This window comes from Pseudonaja textilis, chromosome 2, assembly GCF_049901715.1.
Source record: "Pseudonaja textilis isolate UNSWEBS1 chromosome 2, rPseTex1.2, whole genome shotgun sequence".
Classification (NCBI taxonomy): Eukaryota; Metazoa; Chordata; class Lepidosauria; order Squamata; family Elapidae; genus Pseudonaja; species Pseudonaja textilis.
The window spans coordinates 79,436,533-79,463,285 of NC_141991.1; the positions used below are offsets into that span (position 1 = coordinate 79,436,533).

The window sequence follows — 26,753 nt, forward strand, 5'->3', positions numbered from 1 at the left end:
AGTTTTCTTTATTTATTACAAATGATTAGCTTCATGGTATATAATTTGTTATGTAAATATTAGGATCAGTAGGAAAAAAATATCAAGTTTGATTCAGGTGATTCATTATGGAACTCTAGGCTTGTTTTGGATCAACAAGCAGCTTTCCTGATATGTTTAAGTATATAACAAATAAATATTGAATTTCCTAACACTTCATATTTCAAAAGTTGCCCAATGGCTGATGGGTTTTTTTCTCAGAAATACTAGCTGTAGGTACATGCAAGGTGAATATCACTGTGCTCAGTATTTTGAGCTTAACATCTGTTATCCCATTCATATTCTCATCCTAGGCCCAATCGTATCAAATTGGAAGCAGCAGTGTAGAAAATTACGAACAAATCAGAAAAGACTACAGCTGTGAAATGAATCAAGTCACTGTTTCCACATTTAGTATTTCCTTGCGAATAAAAGACTTTAAACATATTTTGGGAGCTTACAACTATTCAGACAAGAATGTGTTTCTTTAATTACAGACTAATGATGTTACACAGTAAAGCTCACTCGTATTTTAATAACAACAGATGCATAAACATTTTTAAAACAATATTGTACAAAAATTGAAAGATTACATTGTTGACATAACTTAACATACAACTGTATTATGCAAAAATTGTAGTAAAAGATATTTTGCTACAGATATTGAGACTTACTCTTTTAACAGATTCAATTGCTAATGTTCTTAGAAAATAAAATGGGTAGGGTTTGTTTTTACTCTACTTTAATACCAACTTCTTTCACTGGGGAACATACACACACAAAACACCTCTCTCCAGATTTTGATACTTTTCTCACTCTAACATATTGAAAAAATGTTTCTGTATGTATGTGTATGGTTAATGTGTATTCAAAAGTAACTTAAAAGAAAACTTATAGGAATTAGCATATATTGTGAGAAAAAATCGACTATCTACCTCTGTCAGGAAGACCTAAGAAACAAAAAACATTTCATTGTTTGAACTGGTTGTTATCCAATCATTATTTTGTGGTTTGTACAGCTAGGTGGCAGCATCAAACCAGCCTTGGCAACCTTGAAATCCTAAAAAGGCTTAGAACAAGTTTGAATAGGAAACCACCAGGAAATCTCAGGTCTGATGGCTGGACTGAGAAGTTAAAAAGAAAATCCAAGGAAAAACAACATTTGTATTGTTGTCAAGACAACTAAGAGGACATAGCCACCAATATGAACATATTCCCATTTGTATAGTGGAAGAAGATTAGTGAGAACCATAGAAGAGTTCTAGAACAGGGGTGTCAAACTCACGGCCCGCAGGCCGCATGCATCACACACTGGCCACGCCCACCCCCTTTTTAGTGAAGGAGAAAAAGGTCACGATACATCACGTGATGACAACATGACAACGTGAGTTTGACACCCCTGATCTAGCACCTTCTCAAAAATATGCAAGGGAATGGAGAACCAGATTAAATATTTCCCAGTGCGTAAATACTAAAATATATGCCCACCCTCTTCCCCTCTTTCTCCCTCTCTCCCTCTCTCTCCTATATCTTAGTTGATTATTGTTAGTTGGCTTAGCATATGGTATGAAATATGGTTGTTGTAAACCTTCCTTTCCTGGCTGAACTTCATGACAATTTTTTTTCCCCCACACCATATTTTTTCTGTCGCCAATTGTAATGGAAATTGGTGAAATGGCATTCGTTATATCATAGGTAGATCATATTGAAGTATTAAGCTTCTCTTCCCTGGATGCAGAAATCTTAATAAGAATTCTTCTCAAATACCTTTCCAGGAATAATTTTTAAACAATCTTTTGACACAACTCTGAATCATGAAATTAATGAAAGTCCTTAATTGAAGTCCTAGAATTCACAGTTTGCAGGGAGTGGCAACTTTTCTATATTTCTGAAAACAGAAACAAAAAGCAAAGATTTGAATGATGTCTTCTTCTTTCTATATTTCAGTCAGGGGCTTCACTATAATATAGCAAAATATTAAAGTGATTTCTTTCCTATAATTTTTAAAATATCTAATACAAAATTAGTAAATTTGGAGGGGAGAAGAATCCACCTTCCAAATTAGCAGATTAATGTCAACAATTAGCTTCAACATGTCTACTCACCTAGAGTGATAGAATTGTGTTTAGCCTCATTAGTTAGGAGTACTTTTACATACTGACACAATGTAAAGAATATTAGTTTTTACTGGTTAAAAATTCAGAAAAAAAATCCTATTGCTTGGCAATTCAGCATCCTTTCAGCGTAACATACAATGCTTTTGATTTTCCTTCATTTTTCCTTATTTAGGTCCGATTCCAATTCCCATTTATGATGGAACCTGACTTCTAAAAACTCACCCATAATGCAGGTATATGAAATTCCTCCATTATTACCACAATGAATTTTCAAGTTTGGAAATCTTGGTTGATGAATGATTTAAAGAGGGCATAAAAAAATCTGATACTATGGTAACTAAAATCACTGTTCTTAGTAATATAATTGAGGTAGGCAGTAGCCATTAATTACCTTCTAGTCTAAACAAGAACAACACAAGGCATCTGTAGAACACAAGATGTTGAATGATTGATCCAATGCAGCAGGATTCATATGAACTACAGTCACCTTCTTGTCTGTCTTAATCACCACATACACATTTCTGTTAGGTGTTGCATGATGATTAATGGTAGTTCTAAAAATGTAAGTTCAGGAGATCAGACTTAGTCTAGACTCGAAATTTTCTTTCTTTGTATTAAGTCCTCCCCCTTTACATCAATGAACACTCACTCAGCTTCAATTTATTTGCCCAGTTATCCCTGCTTTAAGTCACCTAGGCATTGGGTCCTTTTCCTTCTTTTGGTCAGATGAAATATGAGAATAGATATTAAAAGTCAATAACAAATAAATACCTCATCTCACTTCTTTAGATTAACTGTCATCACTGCTTTCTTAACATCAGTGACTAAAATGTGACATATTACTGAATCATTTGACATGATTCCCTAACAATTCCTCTTATTTTTTATTTTTGTTTTCATTTTGACATTTATATTGTAGCAAATAGCTTTGGTAGGATCAGTGTGATGGCAAATAAGGTCTCTTACATAATCTCACAAAGCACAGCAGTGATTTACTTTGATGATTTATGTAAGAAAAATGGCATACTTTACGTTGCAGCTGCTGAAGTAGATCTTGGCAGTTCTGCAAATATAATAATAATAGAGGAGAAATGAAAGGAGAAAGTGGCTAGATAAAATAATGCCTCTAACCTCTCTAAACATGCTAGAAAAAAAATGAATGATTCAGAATGGTGCTGTACAATTTTCAGCCAAATTATTATTTCACTGAAATTAAGGATTCAATGGAACATCAGAAATCTGCATGTCAAATACAGTATATTAAAATAATGGTCCTCTACATCCCAATCACTAATACTACTACTTCTAATGAGTGCCATGGTGAGCTAGACATCCCTGCCAAAGTGGAACAGCATGTATGGCAGGTAGATGTTTGAACCTGGCCAGCGAAATCTCTGGAGAAAGGAGACATCTTGGAATAGACCACATATATTCCAAACAGTTGCTCTTCATGAGTAGATTACAGAAACTGAGGTTTTGCAGTCAGCTTATAAATTGAGTAGTGGATATTAAGGGGTACTATCTAAGTTACAGCCATAACACACAGGCTTTTGTAGACAAAATGCACAGCCAAACCTTATTTCTAAAATCACATTTAGAATTATCACTTTGGAAACATTAAATCACAAATTTTACCATATTTCCCTGAAAATAAGACCCTGTCTTATTTTTTGCCACCAAAAAAGACACCAGGTCTTATTTTTAAGGGTGAGATGTCATCCACTGATTCACCTCATTTGCACACGTTGCCCCTGGCCTCCTTTTTGCTGTCAGAAGCCTTCAGGAACTTCTTCAGCTTCAGATAGTTGCAGCCAGGCCGGACGCACCTCAGCCCATTTCTTCTGCAGCCAGCAAGGCTTTCCTCTGGATCTATCTGGAGCTCTGTTATCGGCTAGAGAGGCCTTCAGGAAAGGCTTTTAGAAAAGGCCTCTTTAGCAGATAACAGAGCTCCAGATTGATCCAGCATTTGTTAATCAGCTACAGATGCCTTCAGGAAAGCCTTGCCTGCTGCAGCAAAATAAATGGGTTGAGGTGTACTAGGCCTGGCTGCAACTAAGTTCTAGGACATTATTTGAAGGGACTAAAAAAAAGGTTGTTAAAAGTATAGGGAAGAAATATAGAGTTGATTTATTTGATCAAGGCTAAAATAGATATATAATTATTTTTGGTAACTCTTAATAGGCTTTTGTTAATAAGGAATAAATAGCAATATGTTTAGATTTTGTTTATATGGTAGTTAACAGGGAGAAAAACTGGCTGAGGAACTCTGGGAGTTGAAGTCCACAAGTCTTGAAGTTGCCAAGGTTGGAGACCCCTGGTATAGATGACTAAAACTTTACAGCTATAATTTACAAGAAAAGAGACATTCCTAATTAAGTAGTAATAGTGTATTACTTGGATTTACTTGTACCCAGTTAAAAAAAAAGTTGCATTTAAAATCTTCCTGTTTTCAGTTCTAGGGTTTCTAAAAAATATGTTTTCTATGACATCCTTCCTGCTTTGAAAACTATTTGTCTTCTGTACACTGAACATTAATCAATATAGATTTTATCTAATAGCCATCTTTATTATAAGAGATAATGCTTCTTTAAGCTGAGTTGGAGTTTTCAAACAACCATATTTCTAATTTAAATGCAGTCTAAAGCTGATTTATTGGGGCATACATGTCATTGACCTTAATGGGATTTGTTCCTGAGTAAACATTTATGTATTTACTTAAAAGATTTATATACCTCTCAGCAACACAATTTTCAGGATGGTTTATATAAAATGATACTGTAATTACTTAAGCAGCTGTTCTGAAAACATTGAAATCATATTGTAGTGACCTCATATATGACGTATTGAAATGATACTTTTCAAATATGAATACTTATAGCAATTATCCATATAATTATTTTACTACGATGAATAAATATGGACTGCTGTACACATTATATCATCATATCTATATCTTATCATTCAATTACATATCCAAATGCCAATGATAATATTGTATATCTAACATTCCTACTTTGGCACTTTTTAAACATTTGATGTATTTGTTTACATTCTAAATTAAAATGAGTGGAAAGTTTTTGTTTTATTTAAAAAAAATATTTAGAATACATTACATATAAGTAATAATGATCTGCTGCAGTTTTCTTTCTTTCCTCTCTTTCCCACCCCCTCTTTCTCCCTTTCTTCTTCTTTGTCTCCCTCTCTCATTTCTCCCTCTTTCCCTCCCTTTCTTTCTCTCTTTTTTTTCTTTCTTTTTCTTTTTTTCTTTCTTTTCTCTCTCTCTTTTTCTTTTGGCAGAGTTCTGAATATGAGAATCTCTTAAAATGTAATTCAATGATCCCAATCTTCCATGTTGCACTTGTAACAAGTCTCTTGTCTGCTCATATATGATACAGTTCTAGGGATGAAAGTGGAGATTGCAAGGGTCAACTATAACATTAACATGTGCTCCCTGTAGGTGTCCGATCTCTTTGGTTGTGTAGCAATCAAGACGTTATTCAGCAGAGCAGAAGCAGGTCTTCTCCCCTGCTTTCTCAGTTGTCCTCTCTCTTTCTGAGTGATAGGCAATTCGGCTAGGGATTGGCTCCACTCCATTCCATCTAACAAGAGATTTCACACTCAAATGAGTATGACAAGTTAACAGTTGCTCTCTCCAGCTGAAATTCCTTGCTCAGCCTCTGCCTGTTAATAATAGGATCAGCCCTGGATTAACCATTAAGCAAACTAAGCTTAGGGCACCAAGGGAAAGGGGACAACATGGAGTTTTCCCCCTGGCTATCATGCCCATAACTCTTTCAATATCATACTTGCCTTTAGTTTATTAACCTTAATGTCTTGCCAGTAGACAAGACATGAACAATAGAAAAGATGAAGGGGCTGAGCTTAGGACATCAGTTGACCTTAAACATGTAGTGAACAGGATGGGATTATGAGTCCTCCCTGGTGCTAAAGGGACAAAGGAGTAGACTACCAAAAGTTGAGAAAATTTGCTTTATTTACTTTAATAATAGTTTTCCAGAAGTCATAAAGTTACACATTCAATTAAACCTATCTCAGAACAATGCTATCCAATCCTGTTGTTTTGATGTTTGCTATTTCATTTTTGTTTGAGCTATGCCAGAGTGTCAGCTTTCCTTTTAATAAGTTATGTCTAACAAATGTTGCTTCAAAATGCACAAAATGGTTTATAATCTCTTTGTATATTTTTCAATTTATGAATTAGATGAAGAAAATATATGAAGCTGTTTATATCTTTACTAAAGCTTCTGCAAGAAGAGAGTTTTCTTAGCCAGTTTGGTCCAGTGCTTAATGCACCAGGCTAGAAAACAAGAGACTATGAGTTCAAGTTCTGCCTCAGTCATGAAAGCCAACTGGGTGACTTTGGACTAGTCATTCTCTTTCAGCCCAATCCACCTATTTTTGTTTTGTTTTGCAAGACCTGGGGTCTTTCAGATTTGCTTTTAGTTGCTGTCAATTGTCATCAGTTTCACAGTCACTCTCAGGGGTCCCTAATCTTCATGGTTACCCTGCATAGAGAGATGAGGCTTTCAACTTGCTCTTCCAGTACTTTAACTACATTACTCTTGCTGGATAATTCAGCTATTATGAGTCCATCAGGTCCAGTCTGTGTTGCCCAGAAAAAAAGCAATTGTTCAATCAAGAAAAGGGAATTGCCCCTTTCTGATATCTTTCCATTGCTGAGGAGCGACCTCTCAAATGGTCTCCATAACTTTTTTGTTTTCAAAGACAAAACCAAAAATCACTTTCCTTTTAAACATTTCAGCAACAAACCTTCCATTGCTTGGTTCCCCCCCCCCCAACAAAAAAATGGTGTTTAAACTAGATTTAGTGTATTCTAAGAGGCAGTTTGGCATTAGGATTAAGGCAGGAGGCTATAAACTGGAAGCTGGTTGAATTCTACCTTAGCCACAAAGCCAGTTGGCTGACCTTGGGCCAGTTTGTTCTTTTTCAGCTTTAGGAAGGAGACAACGGCAAACTACTACTCAAAAATTTATCAAGAAAACAGGGACTACTAATTCAAACAGTTGCCAGGACTCAACACTGGGTTGTAAATATATTGCATTCTACAATGATTTATTAAAAACTGTAAAGCCCAGTTTAATAAGGATGCATTTTGATTATGCTGCCATTAAACTCATTGAAATCACAGGGGACAGTTATTAACACAGAGGGAGAGATGCAGCAACAGCTGGCTTCCCTCGGTCTCTGAGAGGCAGCCAGTCCACATCTGAGGGAGCTGGCACTGCTCTCTCTCTCTCTCTGTCTCTCTCTCTCCTGAGGAGCAGGAAGTAAAGAAATAATAATAATAATAATAAAAACTTTCCCTGGCCTTTCCTACTAGCATCCACCTCTGAGGCAGAGGGGTTTTAAGCAAGTTCGTCCAAGGAAAGGCCGAGAGCCAGGGTGCCACGAGTCACGCAGTATCGGGCTGGGGCCCTTTGGAAAGCTATCCGCCGCCGCCGCCGCCTTCTTTGCCCTTGGCCAACTGAGCCTCTTCTCCCGACTCCCCATCTTCCCATCTGCCTGGGACTGTCGCCCTTTTCCCTCGCCCTCGGCATTTCTCCGATGTCCGCACAGGTGTCAGCGATTGGGTAGAATATGTAAATGCGCCGGTGACGTCACGCAGCGCTGGTCCAGACAGCAGAAATAGGGCAGGAATTCAGCAAAGCAGCATTTACACACCTCTTCGCGCCTGGATTGCGACTGAAGCTGCCGCTGCCTCGTCTTTCTTTTCCGCCTTTTTTTTTTTTTGGTTTTTGGTTTTTGTTTCGCTTTTCTTCCTTCCTTCTCTCTCTCCCCCCTCCCTTCCATCCCTTCTCCCTCCTCCTCCTCCTCTCAATTGAGGCCACTACCACCCCTTCATGATCTCCCCTCGCCGCCCTTCCCAGCGCTCCCGCAGGCTTCGCGTTGCTTTCCTCGAGGACGTTTTTCTTTCGAGAGCAAAAGCACCCCCAACTCTGACGTCTCCTTCCCTTCAGTCGCGCCGGGCTCTTTTCGCTGGAGGTGCGCCTGCCGCTCTCGGGCTACTCCAGGTAAACCTTCATCTCTAGCGCTGGTGGGAGGAAGCTGGGCGAGAGCAAACACGCTTGCTGTTCTTCTCCCCACCCCCCGCCGCCCACCAGGGGAAGGAACGACCCAAGTGATGCGCTCATCTCCACCACCCCGTCCACCCGCATGAACGGAGCAATTCGGGGGGTTGGGTGGCTGGGTGGGGGATGCTCTGCTCTTCTGTCCTCCCCCCCCTTTTTTTTTTCTGCGGAGGAGGGAAGAGCTCTGCAAGCGAGACTTTCCAACTTAGGAGGCAGTTAAAGCAAGGGTCGCCCGGAGCAAGCTGCGCTCTCGGAATGCAGCGGGCGGCGGGTTGGGGGATTAGGTGTGAGTGTGTGTGTCCACGCGAGCGGGGGCGGGGGGGAGAGGAGGAATCCAGCGAGCAAAAAAGAGAGGGGCAAGCTGTGGGAGGAAAGAGTTGGCCCGAAAAGCAGAAGCCACAAGCTCCGGAGGGAGCTCGCTCTCCCTTTCTCACTTGCTGGGAAGGTAGGTGGATGGCTGGATCGGGGAGGGAGGGAAGGAAGAGGCCCCCGGCGTGGAAAGTCTCTTGCGGGTGGCTAGATAGAAGAGCTGCAATTCCGAAACCCATTTCTCTGGGCGCTTTTGCTTTGGGGAGGCGGGGGAGGCTGGTTGGAGAACTTTGAATTGAATGAGTAGCTTGAGTCCCGCGATTGCGCATTGCCAATGGCCCGTGGAAGAGACTCCAGGAATCGGAGCGGCAGGCTTGGCCGAGCGCTAGTTTGAGGAGACAGAGAGAGAGAGAGAGATGCTCTCCTTTAGGACGAGTGGGGTGAAGGATGCGGAGATGCTCGGCTCGCTTTTCGTTTCCAGTCCTGCCCTCTCCGTTAGAGACCTCCCTCGGAGTGGGAAAAGGGAAGCTTTTCCTGTCCCACGATTAACGTGGCGGGTTCTCGGCCGCCCATTTGTCAGAAGAAGCACAGGTTGTCCTGCGGTGGGAACCCGGAACCTTTGGGTAGTAGGATCTGTGAGCTTATATAAATGCCTGTCCATCGCATTGCGCCCCAGTTATGTAAATATGAGAAAGGAAGTTAAAAAAACAGTGAGCCAAAGAAAATGCAAAGGTGAAATAAAATGTAGTGAATATACCAGTAGTTAGTTATACTGGCAGCAGTCCCTATACCTCGCCACTCTTTTCTTTCTTTGCAAATCAGCTATGCTTTTCACCTTTTCCATGCTATGCTTTTCTATACCCAGCCTGTACTTTTCTCACTTTCTGATGGTCCCATCCATTACATCCAACCACAACTTTCTCCGACTCCTTGCTCTCCTCAGTTTCGTATATTTGATTTGCAGTTCCATCCTAGGGCATACATCTTCTGTACTTTCATGTTCAGGTCACATTTTTTTTAATACTTCCATTGATTCTTGACCTTATCTAGATTACCACAAAACACATTTAAGTATTCCATTCCCAGTGCATTAAACTTCTATGTTTCTCTTAATATACTCAATTCTCACATGTAACAAGAGAAGCATAAGTTATTGCATATGAAATCATATTGGCTTCTTTCAACAAATGCCTTTTTTGGCAGGGGGCAACAGACTCTAACTAGCAGCATTTATTTAAAAAATGTTTCCATTCTCTCTCTTTGGTGACCATTATACCAAGGTATAACAAATTCATCTATCTAAATAAAATACTAGTTTTTTGACGTTTATGTATTATCTTTCAATTATTCACTCTATTTTCCTTGTCAATACTGTATATTGTTGGCTGTGACATGAATTTCAGAAGCTTTGTCCCTGTTGTATCACATGTTGCATCATATAACCTATGGGAAATTCATTGCAAAACATTTGGATTCTCAGCCAACAATCTGAATATATACTTTATTCGATATACAAACCAATCCACCTTTAACATTGTTACAAACATTAGTTTTACATTTGTTCATAAATACATTACATAAGCAAAGGGTACATCTTATATTTTTAATTTCCTGCTAATTTATTATGTATTCTATTAATTTTCCAGGATAATCCAGTTAGGTCCATCTTTTAACAGTTCTCCAGTTATACCATCTACACCTGTAGCCTTACTTAATTTTTTTTTCAAGTATCTTTTAGTTCCCTTCTTTCCCCTTGAATGCTTATATTCTATAATGTGTTGCTAATGTGTAGCATTTGTTTTAATTCCACTTGTTGACATGTTGCTATAATGTCTATATAAATCTGTAAAATACTCTGTCCTGTTGTGTTGGCTTCATTTTGGATTATTTCATTCAGGTTTTGATTCCATTTATTCTTCTGGAGGCTTCTTGTTTAGTTCTTTTCATTCAGTCCAAAACAAGTACTTATTCCCCAAAATATTATCTGCATTTTTCTGTTCTTAAAATCTCAATCATTCATTATGACTCCAATTCATCCATTTTAACTCCAATTAGTTCATGGCATTGCAAATTCTTAGTGGTTTCCATATATTTCCTTTTCTAAAATATACTTCATTAAATTTCTTCAAAAATTAAAAACCCAAAGAAAAGCAAAAAGAAAAATGGGGAAGGAGAAAGTGCAAAGGCATAAAGAAAAAAACAGAGCAACTTCCAACTTTCTTCAGTACAGTTACAAATATAAGATGCATTAACTTTTTGGTCTAAATTCAATATTTCTGTAATAGCAAGCCATTATAATAAATCCAAAAATTAATAAAGCACTTCTTTCAGTTTCTAGCACAAAGTCCCAAAATGGTTTCTGTGTAAAAACAAAGCTGGTCAAAGTCCTTTAATCAAAGTAGTTAATTTTACCATCTCAGTGAGTGCCATTAACTTCACCATCCATTTTTCCTTTGTAGGAAGCTGTAAGTCTTTCCATATCTGCATACAAAAGTCTCATTACATTTATCATATAGAACAGTGGTTCCCAACCTTTTTTTTGCCCCGCACCCCTAAAGAAATTTCACTCGAACCTCACACCCCGTGAAATAAATAATAAATAAAAATGCCAACATATAGCCAATATCCTATTATTTACCTGGACTTTTCTCGCACCCCAGGTTGGGAACTCCTGATATAGAAGAACAAGACCCATTTTGTTTTCTTCAACTGCTTATTCATCAAATTCATATCATATTTCCATCCATTCATTCTTGGAGATAAATCTGCATTTTTCTTATATTCCATTCCTTCAGTTTTATTTTTATTTTTATTCTGATTTCTTTTGCTTGTATGTTCATTTTCCCTGAGGCCAACCTTGATGCTACCCAAAAATGATTTGTCCTACAGTTACAATTATTTATCTCTTTTGTACTCCAGACTAATTATCCCAGTCTTTCATCATAAGTACATCAGTTATGAATTTTGGATTCATTCCTTTGCTAGGTGCTTGTTTGAAGAAATTTATATCTAAACCACATATTCAAAACAATGTTTTTCTTAAAGAGACTCACCTGTTTAATTTAATCTTGCATCTTCAAATTATTCAATCCTTTTTTGCTTCTTTTTTGTCACCTAGCTAGATTATTTACTGTCACATCATATTCCTTCAAAACATTGCACTATTTTTCCCAATGGTTATCACATAAACCCAAGTTCATGGTTTTTGTTTGGCATATATGTATAAAATAGCTATACCAACCATCTAGAGACTTTTAAAGTGTGATTATATAATATTCCAGGTTATACAGAGTACAAAAGACTTGATGCAGTATAGAGAAGTTCTAAAATATTTCAAATTCTCATTTCCCTTTAAAGTTCTCCTTTTTATTATTAAAAAATTATGTAAGAGCCAAGTTTGAAATGATGCAGTCTGTGTGACTTATAGTATCAGAGACTAAATACCATTGGGTTCAGAAGAAACTTATTTCTAAGTAAAAACATATTGAAATATACTTTTTTTTCCCTTTTTAAAATGTTGGTAGACATTATATAACAAGTCACTATGAAATCTCTCTGACGTGTTGTCATGTAAGACATCTTGGTATTCATGGTAAAGTTGTTTCTTATCCTACTAGGTTACTTGGAACTTTTATAGCAAAGATGAGCTGTCCATCAGTTGTAGTTCTGAAATCCTTGGAATTGCTGCTCTGATTTTCTCTTTATTTTGCCCCTAGGTGTCGCCTGTGCTGATTTTAAAATTCTGGAGAAAATGTTGCTTTATATTTTTATATATGTAGGTGTGTGTGTGTGTGTATACATACATATATAATCTCAAGTTGATTAACAAGGATAGACACCTTTCAGTGTTTGTCTTGCCTTCCTTCCATTAGCATTTTTTTTTCTATTTTGCACTGATAATTCTAAACACGCTTAGTAATGAATATAGTTTAAAATCTTACAGATATTCATAGGGAAATCAGTGAAGAAAGATAGTAGGACTTCCTTTTAGAGGAATACCATGGCTTGTTTTTTTAATGGATACCTTGAAAAGATAGTCCTATTATGTTCGACTGCCATGTATTTAATGAATCATGATGATAACTATCATTCATGTGAGATAGCAGCTGATTGAAGTTTATGGCCTTGAAGTGTCAATTTTGCTTAAAACTGCATCTGCAAAAAAGTCCTCTAAAATCCCTTTCACCATATTTTGTAAATAATTAATAGAACTATTACAAAGATTAACATTGATAATTAGAGCAGATGAGATAAGGTCATATGAGAATAACATTGAGTCAATTAATAGTCTAAAAATCCTGATGAAACTTAAAAGGAAAAAAATTGGCTGCATTAATATATTAATAATTACTGTAACTTTTAAATATAATACATATATTCTAAATAAACTTCCCAGAAGAGATTGCTTCACAGATGGTACAAATGAAAACACTTCCTATAAATTGCATTCCCTAAATTCAAAGGACATCCAGAGAAAATGATTCAAATAGGAGATCATTTTATGTAATTATTATTTTTAGACAGATGTAGTATCTTCTAGAAGTGATTAAACATTACTTCTTTGTAATATGCTGCATTACGTTTAAGATCTGATGCTCAGTCCTAATATATCAGAAATGAGTGCATCAGTATGGTGAAATTCACATCTCCCAACTACCTCATTTTCTAATCTCTATTCTATTTTCTGTTCTTGGAAAGCATTTTATTTTCATTATAAACTAAGTATGGCTTATAGCTTTTTCTTCATAATTCCGGGAAGGCAAATCATGGATTTTTGTGCTAATATTTTCTTTTCCTTTGTCTTTTGCTATCTGTCCTGATCTATTAAGGAGATCATAAAGGTTCTTGCTGGTCCAACTAGTTGTAACCAGTGATTTTTCTAGCAGTTTTAAAATATGAAATGATTCAAAACAGTTTGCTCAAAACGGTCATGATGGCATCCATACCATAGTGTTGAAGAAAGTTTTGTTAAACGAAAGCTGCAGTTTTTAAAAGCAAGATTAGCTTGACCTTTTAAAGTAAGTCATTCCCAAATTTTCTGTAATACAGTTTTAATATAATTAGAACAGATTCTATGGACCTCCAAATTTGGGCAGTGAAAAGAAAAGCAAAAGTTAAAATGCAAAAATTAGGAGCTTTTATTGCTTCAAGGTCACTTTAATTATGCAAAATTATAAGGAAGAAATTATGAGGAACTATAATGTTCTGGCACAGAAATGTGTTTTATCCTTTGGTCCAACATGCATGCTGTCATGTAGATTCAGGTTTGCTATTTGACAGTAATAACTAAATGAAGCATAGTATAGGGTTTGTACCTGTGTTAGGTAGCCCAAGGAAAATAGAGAAATGATTGGACTGAAATTTTTAGGAATGTGCTAAATTAATTACAATGAAATCAATGTGTCTTCTGTTAATGTTCTTATATAAAGAAGGCAAGACAGAGAATTAAACAAGACAGAGATTCAAACATGAATATACAACTCCCATTGAATGCATAAATAAATGTTTTTTTATTTATTCAAAAGCTTTCCCTATGGCAAGCAAAGCCATGATTTGTGATCGTCTAGTTATCTGGTTCTACTCACCATTTGTAAGTACAATAATAGCTAAAATGGAAAACACACTTATACTGTAGAAGGGAAAGCTTACTGTATTTCTGTTCTCCTAGCATATCCCTGAAGTATTTTTTTCATGGTTTCAAGAAACGAACAGTCTGCTCTTAAATAGGTAAAATAGAAAACATGAATTGGACTGTTATAGGACAACTGAATCAAAATTTGTCATAAGAAAGAAAAATGGTTTTTTTTTTCTTTTGTTCCATTTAGTTTGCTAGAAGTTATTAAAGGTTACACCACCTGATCTACTGTACTTTTGTGCCAGCATGAAATATGCCTTCCTAATCTCTATAGTCTGGTTTGGCTGTAGTATAACTCACTCAATTCCTTTTAAGTTTTCTGTCCCTCTTTTTTTTTTTTCCTTTTCATACCACCACTGATGATTTTTCAACAATTTAATGCAGTTCAAATAACTTCACTGTTACAGTTCAGATGGCATGAAGTTTATAATTTTGTATTTAAATGTGAATTTATATTTCTTTAATAATGCGGTGACTCGGTGGCTAAGATGCTGAGCTTGTTGATCAGTAAGGTCGGCAGTTCAGCGGTTCGAACCCTAGCGCCATTTAGTGGAGTGAACTCCCGTTACTTGTCCCAGCTTCTGCCAACCTAGCAATTCAAAAGCTTGTAAAAATGCAAGTATAAAAATAGGGACCACTTTGGTGGGAAGGTAATAGCGTTCTGTGCGCCTTCGACATTTAGTCCTGACAGCCACATGATCACGGAGATGTCTCTGGACAGTGCTGGCTCTTTGTAACGGAGATGAGCACCGTCCCCTAGAGTCAGGAACAACTAGTACGTATGTGCAAGGGGAACCTTTATCTTTAATAACATATATGGGTTTTTTTCAGTTGATTTTATACTGTTTATCTTTCCACTTAATTCTTAGCTATAATTCAGGACAAAGAGGGGATAAAACTTAATTTATTAATTTTTTTTAACACATTGAGACTAGGTGCAGTTAAGGCAACTCATCAAAACTGAGATTAATCTGAGATTATATAGATAATTAAGTGCAGAACTAATGGTATTTTATAAAACCAACAGGCAGTAAAATTATTTTTGAAATTACCCAGCAATACAGCTGCTGCAGCAAAATGGCTTTTAGAAAATGTGCCACAGGCTGACTGTTTTTATGAAAAAATATAAAGAAACTATTTACTAGAATGGTAGATCATGGAAGGGATATTTGAGGCATCAAGTTCAATGTAAGGATCTACATTATAACGTGCCTTTCATTTAAATGCATCCAGTGAAGGAATGTGTATCATCATGCGTGTAAATTGTTTCTTTTATCCAACCGCTTTTACTGATAATAAGTTTCTTCTAAGATAGAAGTATCTACAGAATGTTAGCAGTGTCACACCACAAGCTCTGACTCTTTGGCGCATAGGTATGATGCAGATAGAAAGGGGGTGTGGGCTTGCATTACAGTGGCATGATAATGGCTTGCTTTCCTCATTCTGTCTTTTCTATTCCATGACTGCTGCCAATCCAATATTTAACTGGAATTTGCCTGCCTGTAAGTTAAATCCATTAATCTCTATCTGGCATTTGGGATAAGTCAAAAACATATCTTCATCTTCTGCTATGTAATGTCTTTTCAGGTCTTTGAAAACGTTGTTTATATAGACATTAAAACTGTTGCTCTTTCTTTATATAGTAAAAATTTAAAAAATATTTTTAAAAAAGAAAACTCTATTTTGTATGAACACACACAAAACACACAATATGGGTAGTCCTTGACCTACAACACTTCACTTAATGACAATTCAAAGTTACAGCGGCACTGAAAAGGGTGACATTTTTCACACGATCATTTCAGCATCCCCATGGTCACACATTTTACATTTGGCTGCTTGACACCTGGCTCACATTTATGATGGTTGCAGTGTTCCAGAATCATGCAACCATTTTGCAATCTTCTGACCGGCAAAGTCAAAGTGGAAACCGGATTTATTTAACCACCACGTTACTAATTTAACAACTGCGGGGATTTACTTAACAAATGTTGCAAGAAAAGTCATAAAATGGGGCAAAACTCACTAAACAAATTTCTCACTTAGCAACATAAATTTTGGGCTCAATTGGGTTTGTAAGATGAGAACTATCTGTAAAACCTCAATTCCTTGTGTTTCTTGTAAAAGGGTTTAGTTTCTTTTTCCAATCAACCACTTCATCCTTCTTAAAACTGTATCAAGTAATGAAACTTTTTAAAGTATGGCCCCATAGCTGCGTATGATATTAAGATAAGGTCTTACCCATATAAATTAATGTAGAACCTTTAATGCCTTTTCTTTTCTTTCTGCATCACACTGGTGACTCATGCTTGTTGTGTCATTAGCTACTATTCTGAAATCTTTTTCATAAATATTATTACTGGGTTAGGTATTCTTATTGTATATCTCTACCAAAATAAGAATTGAATATGCTTTTATATTTTCTTTATTATCTTATTTTCTTTTATATTCTTTATTATCTGTTAGCATTTGTAAGCAGCTGATATATTGACATTTTGTTTAAAGCAGCCCTTTTTGTTTTTCTTTTTGCTGAACTATCCTACAATTCTGGTATGCTTATCTGTACTTTCCGTGGGTCACTGTCCCTCTTTCTATCTCTGGACAGTCTCTCTCTCTCTCTCTCTCTCTCTCTCTCTGTCTTTGTAAAAGATTTTTGCAGTCCCATTAACAACTTCTTTTATTTTTTCACTGTTGGCAATTGTGGCTTTTGGGTTTTTTAAAGAAACTTTCTTTCACTTTGAACTCTCTCTTCTCCTTCCATGAACTCTTTATTCTGAATTTGCTAAAATTCTCTTTCTTTGAAGTCCAAGATATGTGTTTGATTATATTGTGTTGGCTACATTGCTTTTGTATTAAAATCTTGAAATAACTCCAATGTTACATGGGTTTTTTTCTTCCTCCCACCCCTCAGCCCAGTTTTTCTGCTATTCCCACTTCCCCATAAGAAATTTTGCCTATGGATTAGTTTCAGGTTAGAAAGAGTCAGGGATGGCTGATCTTGCTCTACCCACGAAGAAGAAAATTGTCAGCAAGTCAGGACAATAATTTATTGGAAAAATCATCCTTGGCAGTGTGTCTCCAACAGATATCAAGGCAATTAAAGTCCCCCATCAGTACTATTTCATGCCTATATGAAAGAACCACAATTTGCTTTAGGAAAGCATGAGCTATATGTTTTATTTCATTGGGCAACATACGAACAACAGCTTTTTTAAAAAAAAATCTGTCCTCTATTTTAATTCAGATGCTCTCTCTTGATGCCTATCCCATTCACTGGAATGCATGGTCGATATTTTTAACCTATTGTTGGACATATCCTTTCCTGTTTATTAATCACATTTATATGTCTGTCAATCTTACACAATGTGACTCTGGGCAGAAACTACTTTATTTTTTTTTTAACAAATTGCATTTTTCACTTACTATATTTAAAAAAATTAAGCTCTATTTACATTGATTCTGTAAAAATCACGATTTCAAAATAATAGAGTGAGAACAAATATTCTGATTTTTACTTTGTAAAAGTATGCATCTGCTAAAAAAAAGGGCAGTGATATATTATAAATAATAAGAAACAGTATTAAAAATAAAGATACAATAACTCCTTTATATAAATCAATAGTAAAACTATCTGGAATCTAGTGTACAGTCCTGAACATTTTTTAAGGGATATAGTGGAGCTAGATAAGATTCAGAGAAGGACAATTAAGATTATCAAGGGGCTGGAGCAATTTCCTGGACTTCTGGGGAAGAAATGATAATCGGAAGATGGTTCTGCGATAATCAAAGCCAATGATTGTAGTAGAATGAAGGGAAGACAATCTCTTTGTAATTCTTCTCTTTACAAGGAGAGGACTTGAAAGAAAGTGCTCCAGAGAGTTGCTGCTCATGAGGAATTGCAAGACAGCAGTTTCTGGTGGGTTAAATGCTCTGGAAGCTGAGGGAATAGCCATCTTTTTGCTCAAATCATGGCCAGCATTTTCTAAAGGACACTGGCTTCACATATTTCCTTTTCTAATCGCTTTGGGAAATTGCTTGTTAACTGCTTTTTTCCCTTTAATTTATTCTTTTATTTTTTGTTTTTGTTTCTATTTTTTCCTGTTCTGTACTTTTTATTAGTTCCTTTTGTAATACTTTTTATTGTGGCAATCTTAATTTTTAATAAAATTATTAAAATCCCATGAGGAAAAGTTGCAATATTTGGGCCTTTTTAGAGAAAGAGGAGAATGAGAAGGGACAGGATTGAAGTATGCAGAATTATGCATGGCAGTTTGACTACTCTGAAAGCCATTTGCTGGGAGACGAATAGGCTTCCTTGTGCGGTCGGTTGGCCACCATGAGAAGAGATGGGTAGAGTAGATGGGTCATCTGTCTGGTCTAGCAAGGCATTGCTTATAGTCTTATGATTTTAAAAGCTGACTCTTGTTAACACTATGCATCTATTCATGTTTTTTTGTACTTTCCCTATAGAATAAAATGAAACTGATTCTCATACTAGTTCCATAGCAGAACACTATCAAAAATATCTTTTTTAAAAATAAATGCCTTTAATCTTTCTTACAAAATCCTCAATTTTGAATAATAGTTGACAGCTTGTTTTCCTGTATTATGAAAAAAAATCAAGACTAAACTCACTTCTGTATCAGACTGTTAAAATATTCCTCTTAGAAGCATTTTACAAAGAGTGGATCTTGCAATTGTATCTTAGGCATAGGAGAGAAGAAACATAGTTGGTTCCAGGGCATGCATTGTAGTATAAGCTTAATACAAAATTAATACATGAAATGAAATCATGTATTATTCCCATTTCCTCCAGAAGTACAAAGTACGTATTCTCCTCCCGTTTTTAATCTAACAACCCTGTCTAATAAACAGGGTGGAAAGAAATCTGGTGAGTTTTGGTGGTTAAGGGCAGAGTTTAACCTGAGTTTCGGTTGAATTAGCCCAGGACTTTAACTACTACATTATACTGGCATAGTGTTTAGAATGAAATAATGAACTAAGTGTGGATAATTTAATACAAGTAGTAGAGGTTCTCTAATGGTTAATGGAGTGGAATAAAATTTGACAACCCCCCCCCCAATCATCGGAAGACTACGGAATAGTCATTTTCTCCCACCTTAGCCTGACTGACTTCAAATAGGAGGAGGAAGCAGTTTATATGCTTTTCTCTTGAATGAAAGGCAGGATATAAGCCATATAATATTTATTTTAAAATGGTAATGGAGTGTAGATTACTTACAAATTGGCAGTGGGAGAGATAACTACTGTATATTACATATTTATGTAATATATGTATCTATTATGTATGTATCTTATGGATTTTTTTTTGATCAGATGTAGCCCAAGAATTCTGTGCAAACCAAAAGACTGCATGCCTCACCAAGACAGAGCTTACACTATTTCTATAATTAACAACTGGGATTGCAATTGGCTAAGTACCTAGGAAAAACAGGGAGCTAGCTGTATTTTAAAAAATTAAGTAGCACATAACTGAAATAAAGAACTAAAATAATGATGTCTTAAGATCCACCCATGCCATGCAGGTCATACAATTTACTATAAAAACACCAAAAAAAAAAATCACACAAACAGCAGAAAAGCCAAAGAATTCCTGGAAGCCTGGCACTCAAATAAATGAGTTACCAACCAATCAATAGAACTGGATACATTCTACAACCTAGCCAGTTACCTGATTCAGGCCACACACAGCAAGCAGATGAGGCTATTCAATCAAAGTAGTAACAACACCATTCACAGCAATCAATTAATCAGCAACTTCCAGGAAAATTCCAATCATTCCACCACCTCAACCCGACCCCTCATGTTCCAAACTTAACATGTCTACAAACACTAAAAGGCAATCCCCATTTTTGAACTGTTGTGCTGAGGAAATCTTCATAGGATCAGGGCAGAATCTATGATAATCTCACTACTGATCTCCCAAAGACCAGGCAATCCAACTACTTAGTATGAATATTGTATCTCTGTGGAGACCTTAAGGATCTATGGACCTGGCATAGGGCAGCGGTACCACTATCTGTCAGGGCAAGCTGATTTTGTAGGAATAGAGATAAATAGCTTGTAAACATCGATGATGTTTCTAAAAAAAAAATCAAGAAAAATAGTACTTAAGTTATCAATGCATGCTTGAACAATGAACGCAAAATGATTTTGTTTTCAATTGCAGTTATTTACTGTATTTACTCTTGCCTATGTTGTAGGTGTACTTATGAATGTTGATCAGAATTTGGTTAAAGTATTAAATGTTTGTAAGCTGATTTTCTAAAGTTTCTCAGGGAGCCTTGCCAAATTTTGAAAATATTTTTTTTTCTGAAAGGGATTAAAATTATAAGTAAAGACAATAGAAATATGTTGCATAAAGGACTATTAGTACAAAATTAAATATTAGGGCAATATACTAAAATAGGGGTGTCAAACTAAAGGCCCACAGGCTGAATCCAGCCTGTGGTATGCTTAGATCTGGCCCACAGGGCTGTGCTGGAAACAGGGTCAACCAGCGGTGCTTCTGCCATAGAAAACGGGCTCCCCGAGCTCCGTTTTTCAGCTGTAACAGCCTCCTGCAACTCTCTGCCAGTGAAAATGGAGCTTGGGAGAGCTGTTTCCTTTCCAGCTGCTCTATCACAGTTTCTTTGCCTGTTCCTGAAGCACCAATAGTGAAGCAGTAACACCAGAGACAGAGCCCTGCTCAGCCTGGCTGACTCACCAAGGCTGCCTATGCAGGACACCCGATCTGCTTTTGGAACACTGGGCAGCCATGTTGAATCTGAAGGAGCATGACATTGCATCCCCAAAGGCTGCCAGTCTCTGCGTCAAAAGACTGCTGGGGAAAATGGAGGCCTGCAGAGGTGCGAGATCCTCTGCTCCAAAACCTTTTGCAAAGAGGATTGAAACTTTGGGGGTCACAATTTCATGCTACTTCAGGCCTCCATTCTCTGCAACAAAACTTTTGCAAAGGTCTGTGGAGACCCAGTAGAGTAGGATAAATGGGGGAAGTAATTGTGGGGACACCAGGGGAGCATGAGGAACCTCAGTGGGTTAGGAGAGGCTTTGAGTAGTCTGAAGCAGGTGGCCTGTTCCAGCATTGGACCCCCCTGGTCTTCCCCACCTGAGATAATTCAAGTGCACTTAACAATGCAGGGGAAAGTCACGTCAAATGAATATGATCCAATTAATGAATCCTCAAGTTAAGAATTGGCGGGCTCTATTACATTAGTAACTTGAGGATTATCTGTATAGAGAACAAGGCTGCTGCTGCAATAAGTGTTTAGCATTTGCAGAGCTAAATGTGTATTAGAAACCATACAGAGAAAAAAAGATAACTGATGAAGTGACAAATTAAAAGAGAAAAATAACAGATAGTTTACTGAATTTTTATCTAAAACGTTTATAGTAAAAGTAGAAGTGGGGAGGGAGAAAAGTTCAGTTACCTAGGAGAAGAATAGTGAAATATACTATTAGCAATCTTCTCTTATGTACTAATGCATTTTCAGAAAGGTTCCTGACCATTCTATAAATTAGTATAAATATTTGTGTATATAAATTGACCTGTTTAACAGTATCATTAATCCCATTTGCAGTTTAGTCTATTACTGCTTCGTACATGATGCTTTTATGTTGTTATGATCTTTAATATAAGAATAGTCCTTGTCTTAATGACCACAACTGAGCTGAAAATTTCTGTGGGTAAGCAAAGCAGTTGTTAAGTGAATTTTGCCTCATTTTATGGCCTTTCAAGTTGTTAAGTGAATCACTGAATTTATAAAGTTAGTAACATGGTTATTAAGTGAATCTGGATTCCCCATTGGCTTTGCTTGTTGGAAGGTCCCAAAAAGTGATTAAATGACCTTGGGACATGTTAACTGTCATAAATAAGAGTCGGTTGCCAAGTGTCTGAATGTTGATCAATGTGAACATGGGAAGGTTGAAATGGTTGTAAGCATGAAAAATGGAGGTTGTGTGAAAAATGTAAGTGTGAAAAATGGTCATAAGTCCCTTGTAAGTGTGAAAAATGGTCATAAGTCCCTTTTCCAGTGCTGCTGTGACTTCGAACGGTCACTAAAAGAACTGTTGTAAGTTGAGGACTAACCATACAGTCATTTTAATTACAATGGAGGCATGCATGCATCTGTAACTCGGAGGAGTTTTAAAAAGTTTGAAGCTTGTGTTTATTTGGGTTTGGGAGTGGGTTTTTAAAATTCCTCTTCAAATTGTGCTGTCCAGCATTATAGCCAGGTAAGCAGAATAATTCAGATCTTTCAGGCTGGTAAGCAAAAGACATTAGCTGAGTCTATGTTCAGTAAAAATAAGAAAATAAATCAAGACTTTTATGTTTTTGAGTGACTATAATGAAACAATAGCCCTTCTGACACAAATGATTAAGTATTAAAAATGACCTTTGAAACAGAATGAATCTCTGTTCATTAGACTAGCAGTTCAATGACCCCTGAAACATTCATCACTCCAACCAAAAATGTAGTTACTTCTTAGAAAAATGCCTATCCCATTTCTGTAAATTTCTTCCAAGAACAATACACAGTCCTATCGGAAACCAAGGAACTGGAACCTGCCTACTGTTCTGAGACTAAATTTCTGATTATTTTTTATGGATTGGATTCTAGAGATCATTATTTCTTTATTCTTCAATATTGATATCATAGATTTCCATAACATTTCCAAGGTGGTAAGAAATTATGGTGAAAAATGAATACATAACTATAAGGTGATTTTCAAAAACAAAGTGATGATTCTGGAGGAAGGTGATGATGGAAAATGTCATTCTGATCTTACGTATTATTGACAGTGTGATTATTTCAACAGATGTTATTTGAAAGATTCACCCTGTTAATAAAGCATTTGGATTTCGTTCTTGTAGAACATTCTCACAGTTCAAAATGTTGACAGTTGAATACTTTACTTCATACCTCAAAAAAGCATTAGTATCCAAATTACCTTAAGCTTTATGCATTCTAAATATGCAAAGATTAATTATTTTTTAAAACACCAAATGTATGTGCCTGTAACATGTGATTATGATGTATACCACTTGTTCTTCAGTGTTCATGTTTTCTCTCAGTGAAATGATTGTAAGAAAAATAGTGATAAAAGGAGACTTACACACACACACACACACACACACACACACACACATACACATATATATTTGTTTTCTGAGGTTTTCGCGGGTATTTGTATGTGGATCTTTGGTTATTTGGATTTTCTCCCACGTAAAATTGGAAGTATTTTGGTGACGTTTTGACGAAATCTCATTTGTCATTTTCAGGCTTGTGTCTTTGGCTTTGTGCTTCTTGGAGTAATGTAAATAAAAGAAAAAACAGCTGCAAGCTCACATTACTCCAAGAAGCACAAAGCCACCAAAAATTTAATATTGTTTCATAAATAATCATACCCAATAAAGCCAAGAAAGGGTGGTGGTAGGGAAGTCTTATCTACTTCTGTAGTGTGGCCCCAATCTGCAGTATTGCTAAGCCACATTGCTTGATTCTCTCTACTCCATTGCAATCTGCAGTGCTCTTCTCTGGTTTAATCATTTGACATGGAGTATAAGCATAATCAAATATGGCTTATTCAATAGGGAATAGAATATTAACACAAACCACCAAGTATTAATTCTTCATGAAAATGCTTTCTCACTTTCTCTAGAATTAGAGCAATGAAATCAAGGAGCATCTGGTTATTCCTCCTATTGCTGGAAGTCTTCATATCAGTGGCTTGTGGATGGATGGAATCAAACTGGAACGGACAATTTTATTCTGATTCTGGGAGATTAACACAAGAGGTAAGATAACATTTAAAATTTACATTTGGGCAGGAGGATGTTGTGCTTCAGTGTTCCCAATGTATATTTTCCACTTCAAATTGAGATTTTTTTAAAAAATTACAAGAATTTTAATAATGTCAACAATTATTAGCAATAATTGAAAACCTGAGTTTTCATATTTTTCAAAAACAAACTTCCATACTTTTAAACACAAAAGATCAACTTTGTATTCTACACATTCTTTCTTTTATTCTTTATTCCTATAGAAGTTGCTGAATGTAGCACGTAGTTAGCATGGCCAGTGGTGAGGGATGCAGAAATCTGCAATTCACCAAAATTTCCATCAGTGCTGTAAGAAATTAAGTGGAGCTTACACATGATTCAGTCTTGGCCTTTGTTTTACCAACCACAAATACACAAGGAAATGTTGCCTTCCACAATATTACATAGTATGGTTCTTAACTAAAAAATAATGACATTACATTTCCCATGTTTAACTCAGAAAAATCATAATATAGCATCTTCTAATCTTTGGTCCAGGACTGATTTTCTTACTTTTAAAAAAAGAAACCCAAATCCATAAATTCCCCAACTATAAATCTTGATTAGTAGTAGTGATAAACTGAGTTGGGAAATAATAAAATTCAGTTCAATATGCTGTTCTACAGTTTGGTGGAGTTCTCTCTGTTGTCCATTCAAGTATGCAGGGTATATGTATACATCTGGTTCACAAGTGATCCTTTATAACTATAATGTCACATTATAAACGTTTGTTAGGAAGTATCTTGTTGGGATAATGAATGTACTTATTGTACATATATGCAATACAGCTGCCAAATTAAATTCTCAGAAAAAAGGCCATCAGCTATTTTCCCCCTTTGTCACATGCATACATTTGTGCACACAAGCTAATATACTAATAAATTGTTTAAATATTAGTGAAGGCTTTTCCAAGCTGGAGATAAGTAAGATAAAGAAGTTTAAACATGTTAAACTTATTTTTTTAAATCCAGATTATAGAAGGAAAACATCATATTTTTCCTCTCCCATCTTCAATGTATTGTCCAGGACTCTAAACTAGCCATTCAGATTGGGTCACAGTCCTGAAACACATGTTCTCTTCACTTATGTTCTTACCAATTATTTATGCTTATTTTTAAAATGTTTAACAGATAACATATTGCAAAATCAGTCCTTTCGATGCTAATAAACAGAGTGAGAGAGTTCTCCACCTTCTCTTTTGTGCTTAAGTAGCCACATGCTGTAATCTAAAGGATTACTAAAAACTACATAGGGCTGATGGCTTAATTGGCCTAAGATGACTTTGCGTTCTCTCTCTCATTTAACAGAATAGATTAATAGAAATCCTAATGTATTAATTATGAATCTACTCCTAATAGCAGTAATAATACTACAGTAGTTAAAGCAGCTATATATATATATTAGCATAATATTTTAAATTCTGTGCCTTGTGAAGGTAAAGGTCTCCCCATTAACAACCTGACATTTGAAAAAGAACACTGTGACTTGAATGAAATCAGTGGCTTGAAATGCCTTGGTAAATGATTTAGCTATAGTTTTTCATATGAAAATTGCACAGAAATATTTATCCACTTGATCTTCTTCTGCAACCCTAAAGTTATTATACAAATTACTTGTTTTGGGTTTATTAAGCATGGATACACTAGTCCACACACTTAACTATTTAACAATTGGAAGTGTATGAAAATTTGCAGCTCTAAGTGACCAGTTTTATATTGGTATTGATAGAGAACTCCCCCAAAGCCAGCCAAATTCTTCTCAATCATAGGTAGTTAGCAAATGCCATCTAAATCAGATTTCTCCAATCAGTGTAAAATTTCTAGTCTATGTGACTAATATTTCTAGAGGATACCATAGTGGAGAAAATTAAATTACAGATTTATCTTTAACTTACTATATATGCTTTTTATCTACTTCACAATTTACCTTTATCTTTAACTGAGGCTTTCCTGGAGTGTATTATAGAAATAAATAAGTTTTAACTACCAGCTTTACAATTCAAAAGAGTGGAAAAGAAGGTGAGAACAGAGGCTTGAAAAAAGGAAAATAAGACTCCTTTGTTTAATAAAATGAGCAGTACAACTGTTCAGGGAGAGAAGGAACCATTCTTTCAGCAGTTCTTAAAATAATCCTGCTTTCCTTCTTGTCTGCTTTAATCTCATTAGATTTAATGGATGCCAGTATTCTAGAAAGCTGAAACAATTCAGGCAGCTATTGATCTGATTTTAGCCTTGTGCTTGATATTTACTTCTTCACAGTAAGAGTTGTAGAATGGAGCCCACATTAGTAAGAAAAACCTAATATACAAACTGGTGAAGAGGGAAGCAGTGCTCAAGATTGGTTTGATTTTGAGTAAGGGAAAAATTGCTGAGTTCATGTATAATGAGAAATATTTAACTGGTTCTTATGTATCAAGAAGGCAAAATTGGTAGGTTCATACATCTCCCTAATGGCCAACGATGAAGAGGTACAAACTGGCACTGCACACAATGATGCGAATAATCACATAGTCTTTGGGAATCATATAGCTGGATCTTGTTATGAACAAAGACATTTCAAAGGCCTTCACAATTCCAGACAAAATGAGAGAAGTGAGGCTCTAGTGGTAGATTCCACATCAGAGCTGATATGGAATCCATCGTGAGACACTGAGGCAGGCACTTGCATTCAGCCCAGATGGCCAGCAGCCCCAAGGATGACCAAAAAAGCAATGAATGGGT

At 36.1% G+C, this 26,753-nt stretch overlaps 1 protein-coding gene across 3 annotated transcripts in view; it reads left to right on the plus strand.

Moving 5' to 3' along the window:
• The first annotated feature begins 7,800 nt into the window (after positions 1-7,800).
• Positions 7,801-26,753, plus strand: part of FSTL4 (follistatin like 4) — a 459,349-nt gene continuing 440,396 nt past the window's right edge. Inside the window, exons 1-2 of one of the 3 annotated variants that reach the window (XM_087924402.1) lie at positions 7,801-8,188; positions 23,874-24,009. In XM_087924402.1, coding sequence (XP_087780528.1) covers positions 23,884-24,009 — 126 coding nt within the window. In that variant the 5' untranslated portion in view covers positions 7,801-8,188; positions 23,874-23,883. Of the gene's footprint in view, positions 8,189-8,606; positions 8,691-23,873; positions 24,010-26,753 lie in introns of those variants that run through there. The other 2 variants (XM_087924399.1, XM_087924401.1) reach the window with 2 other exon arrangements.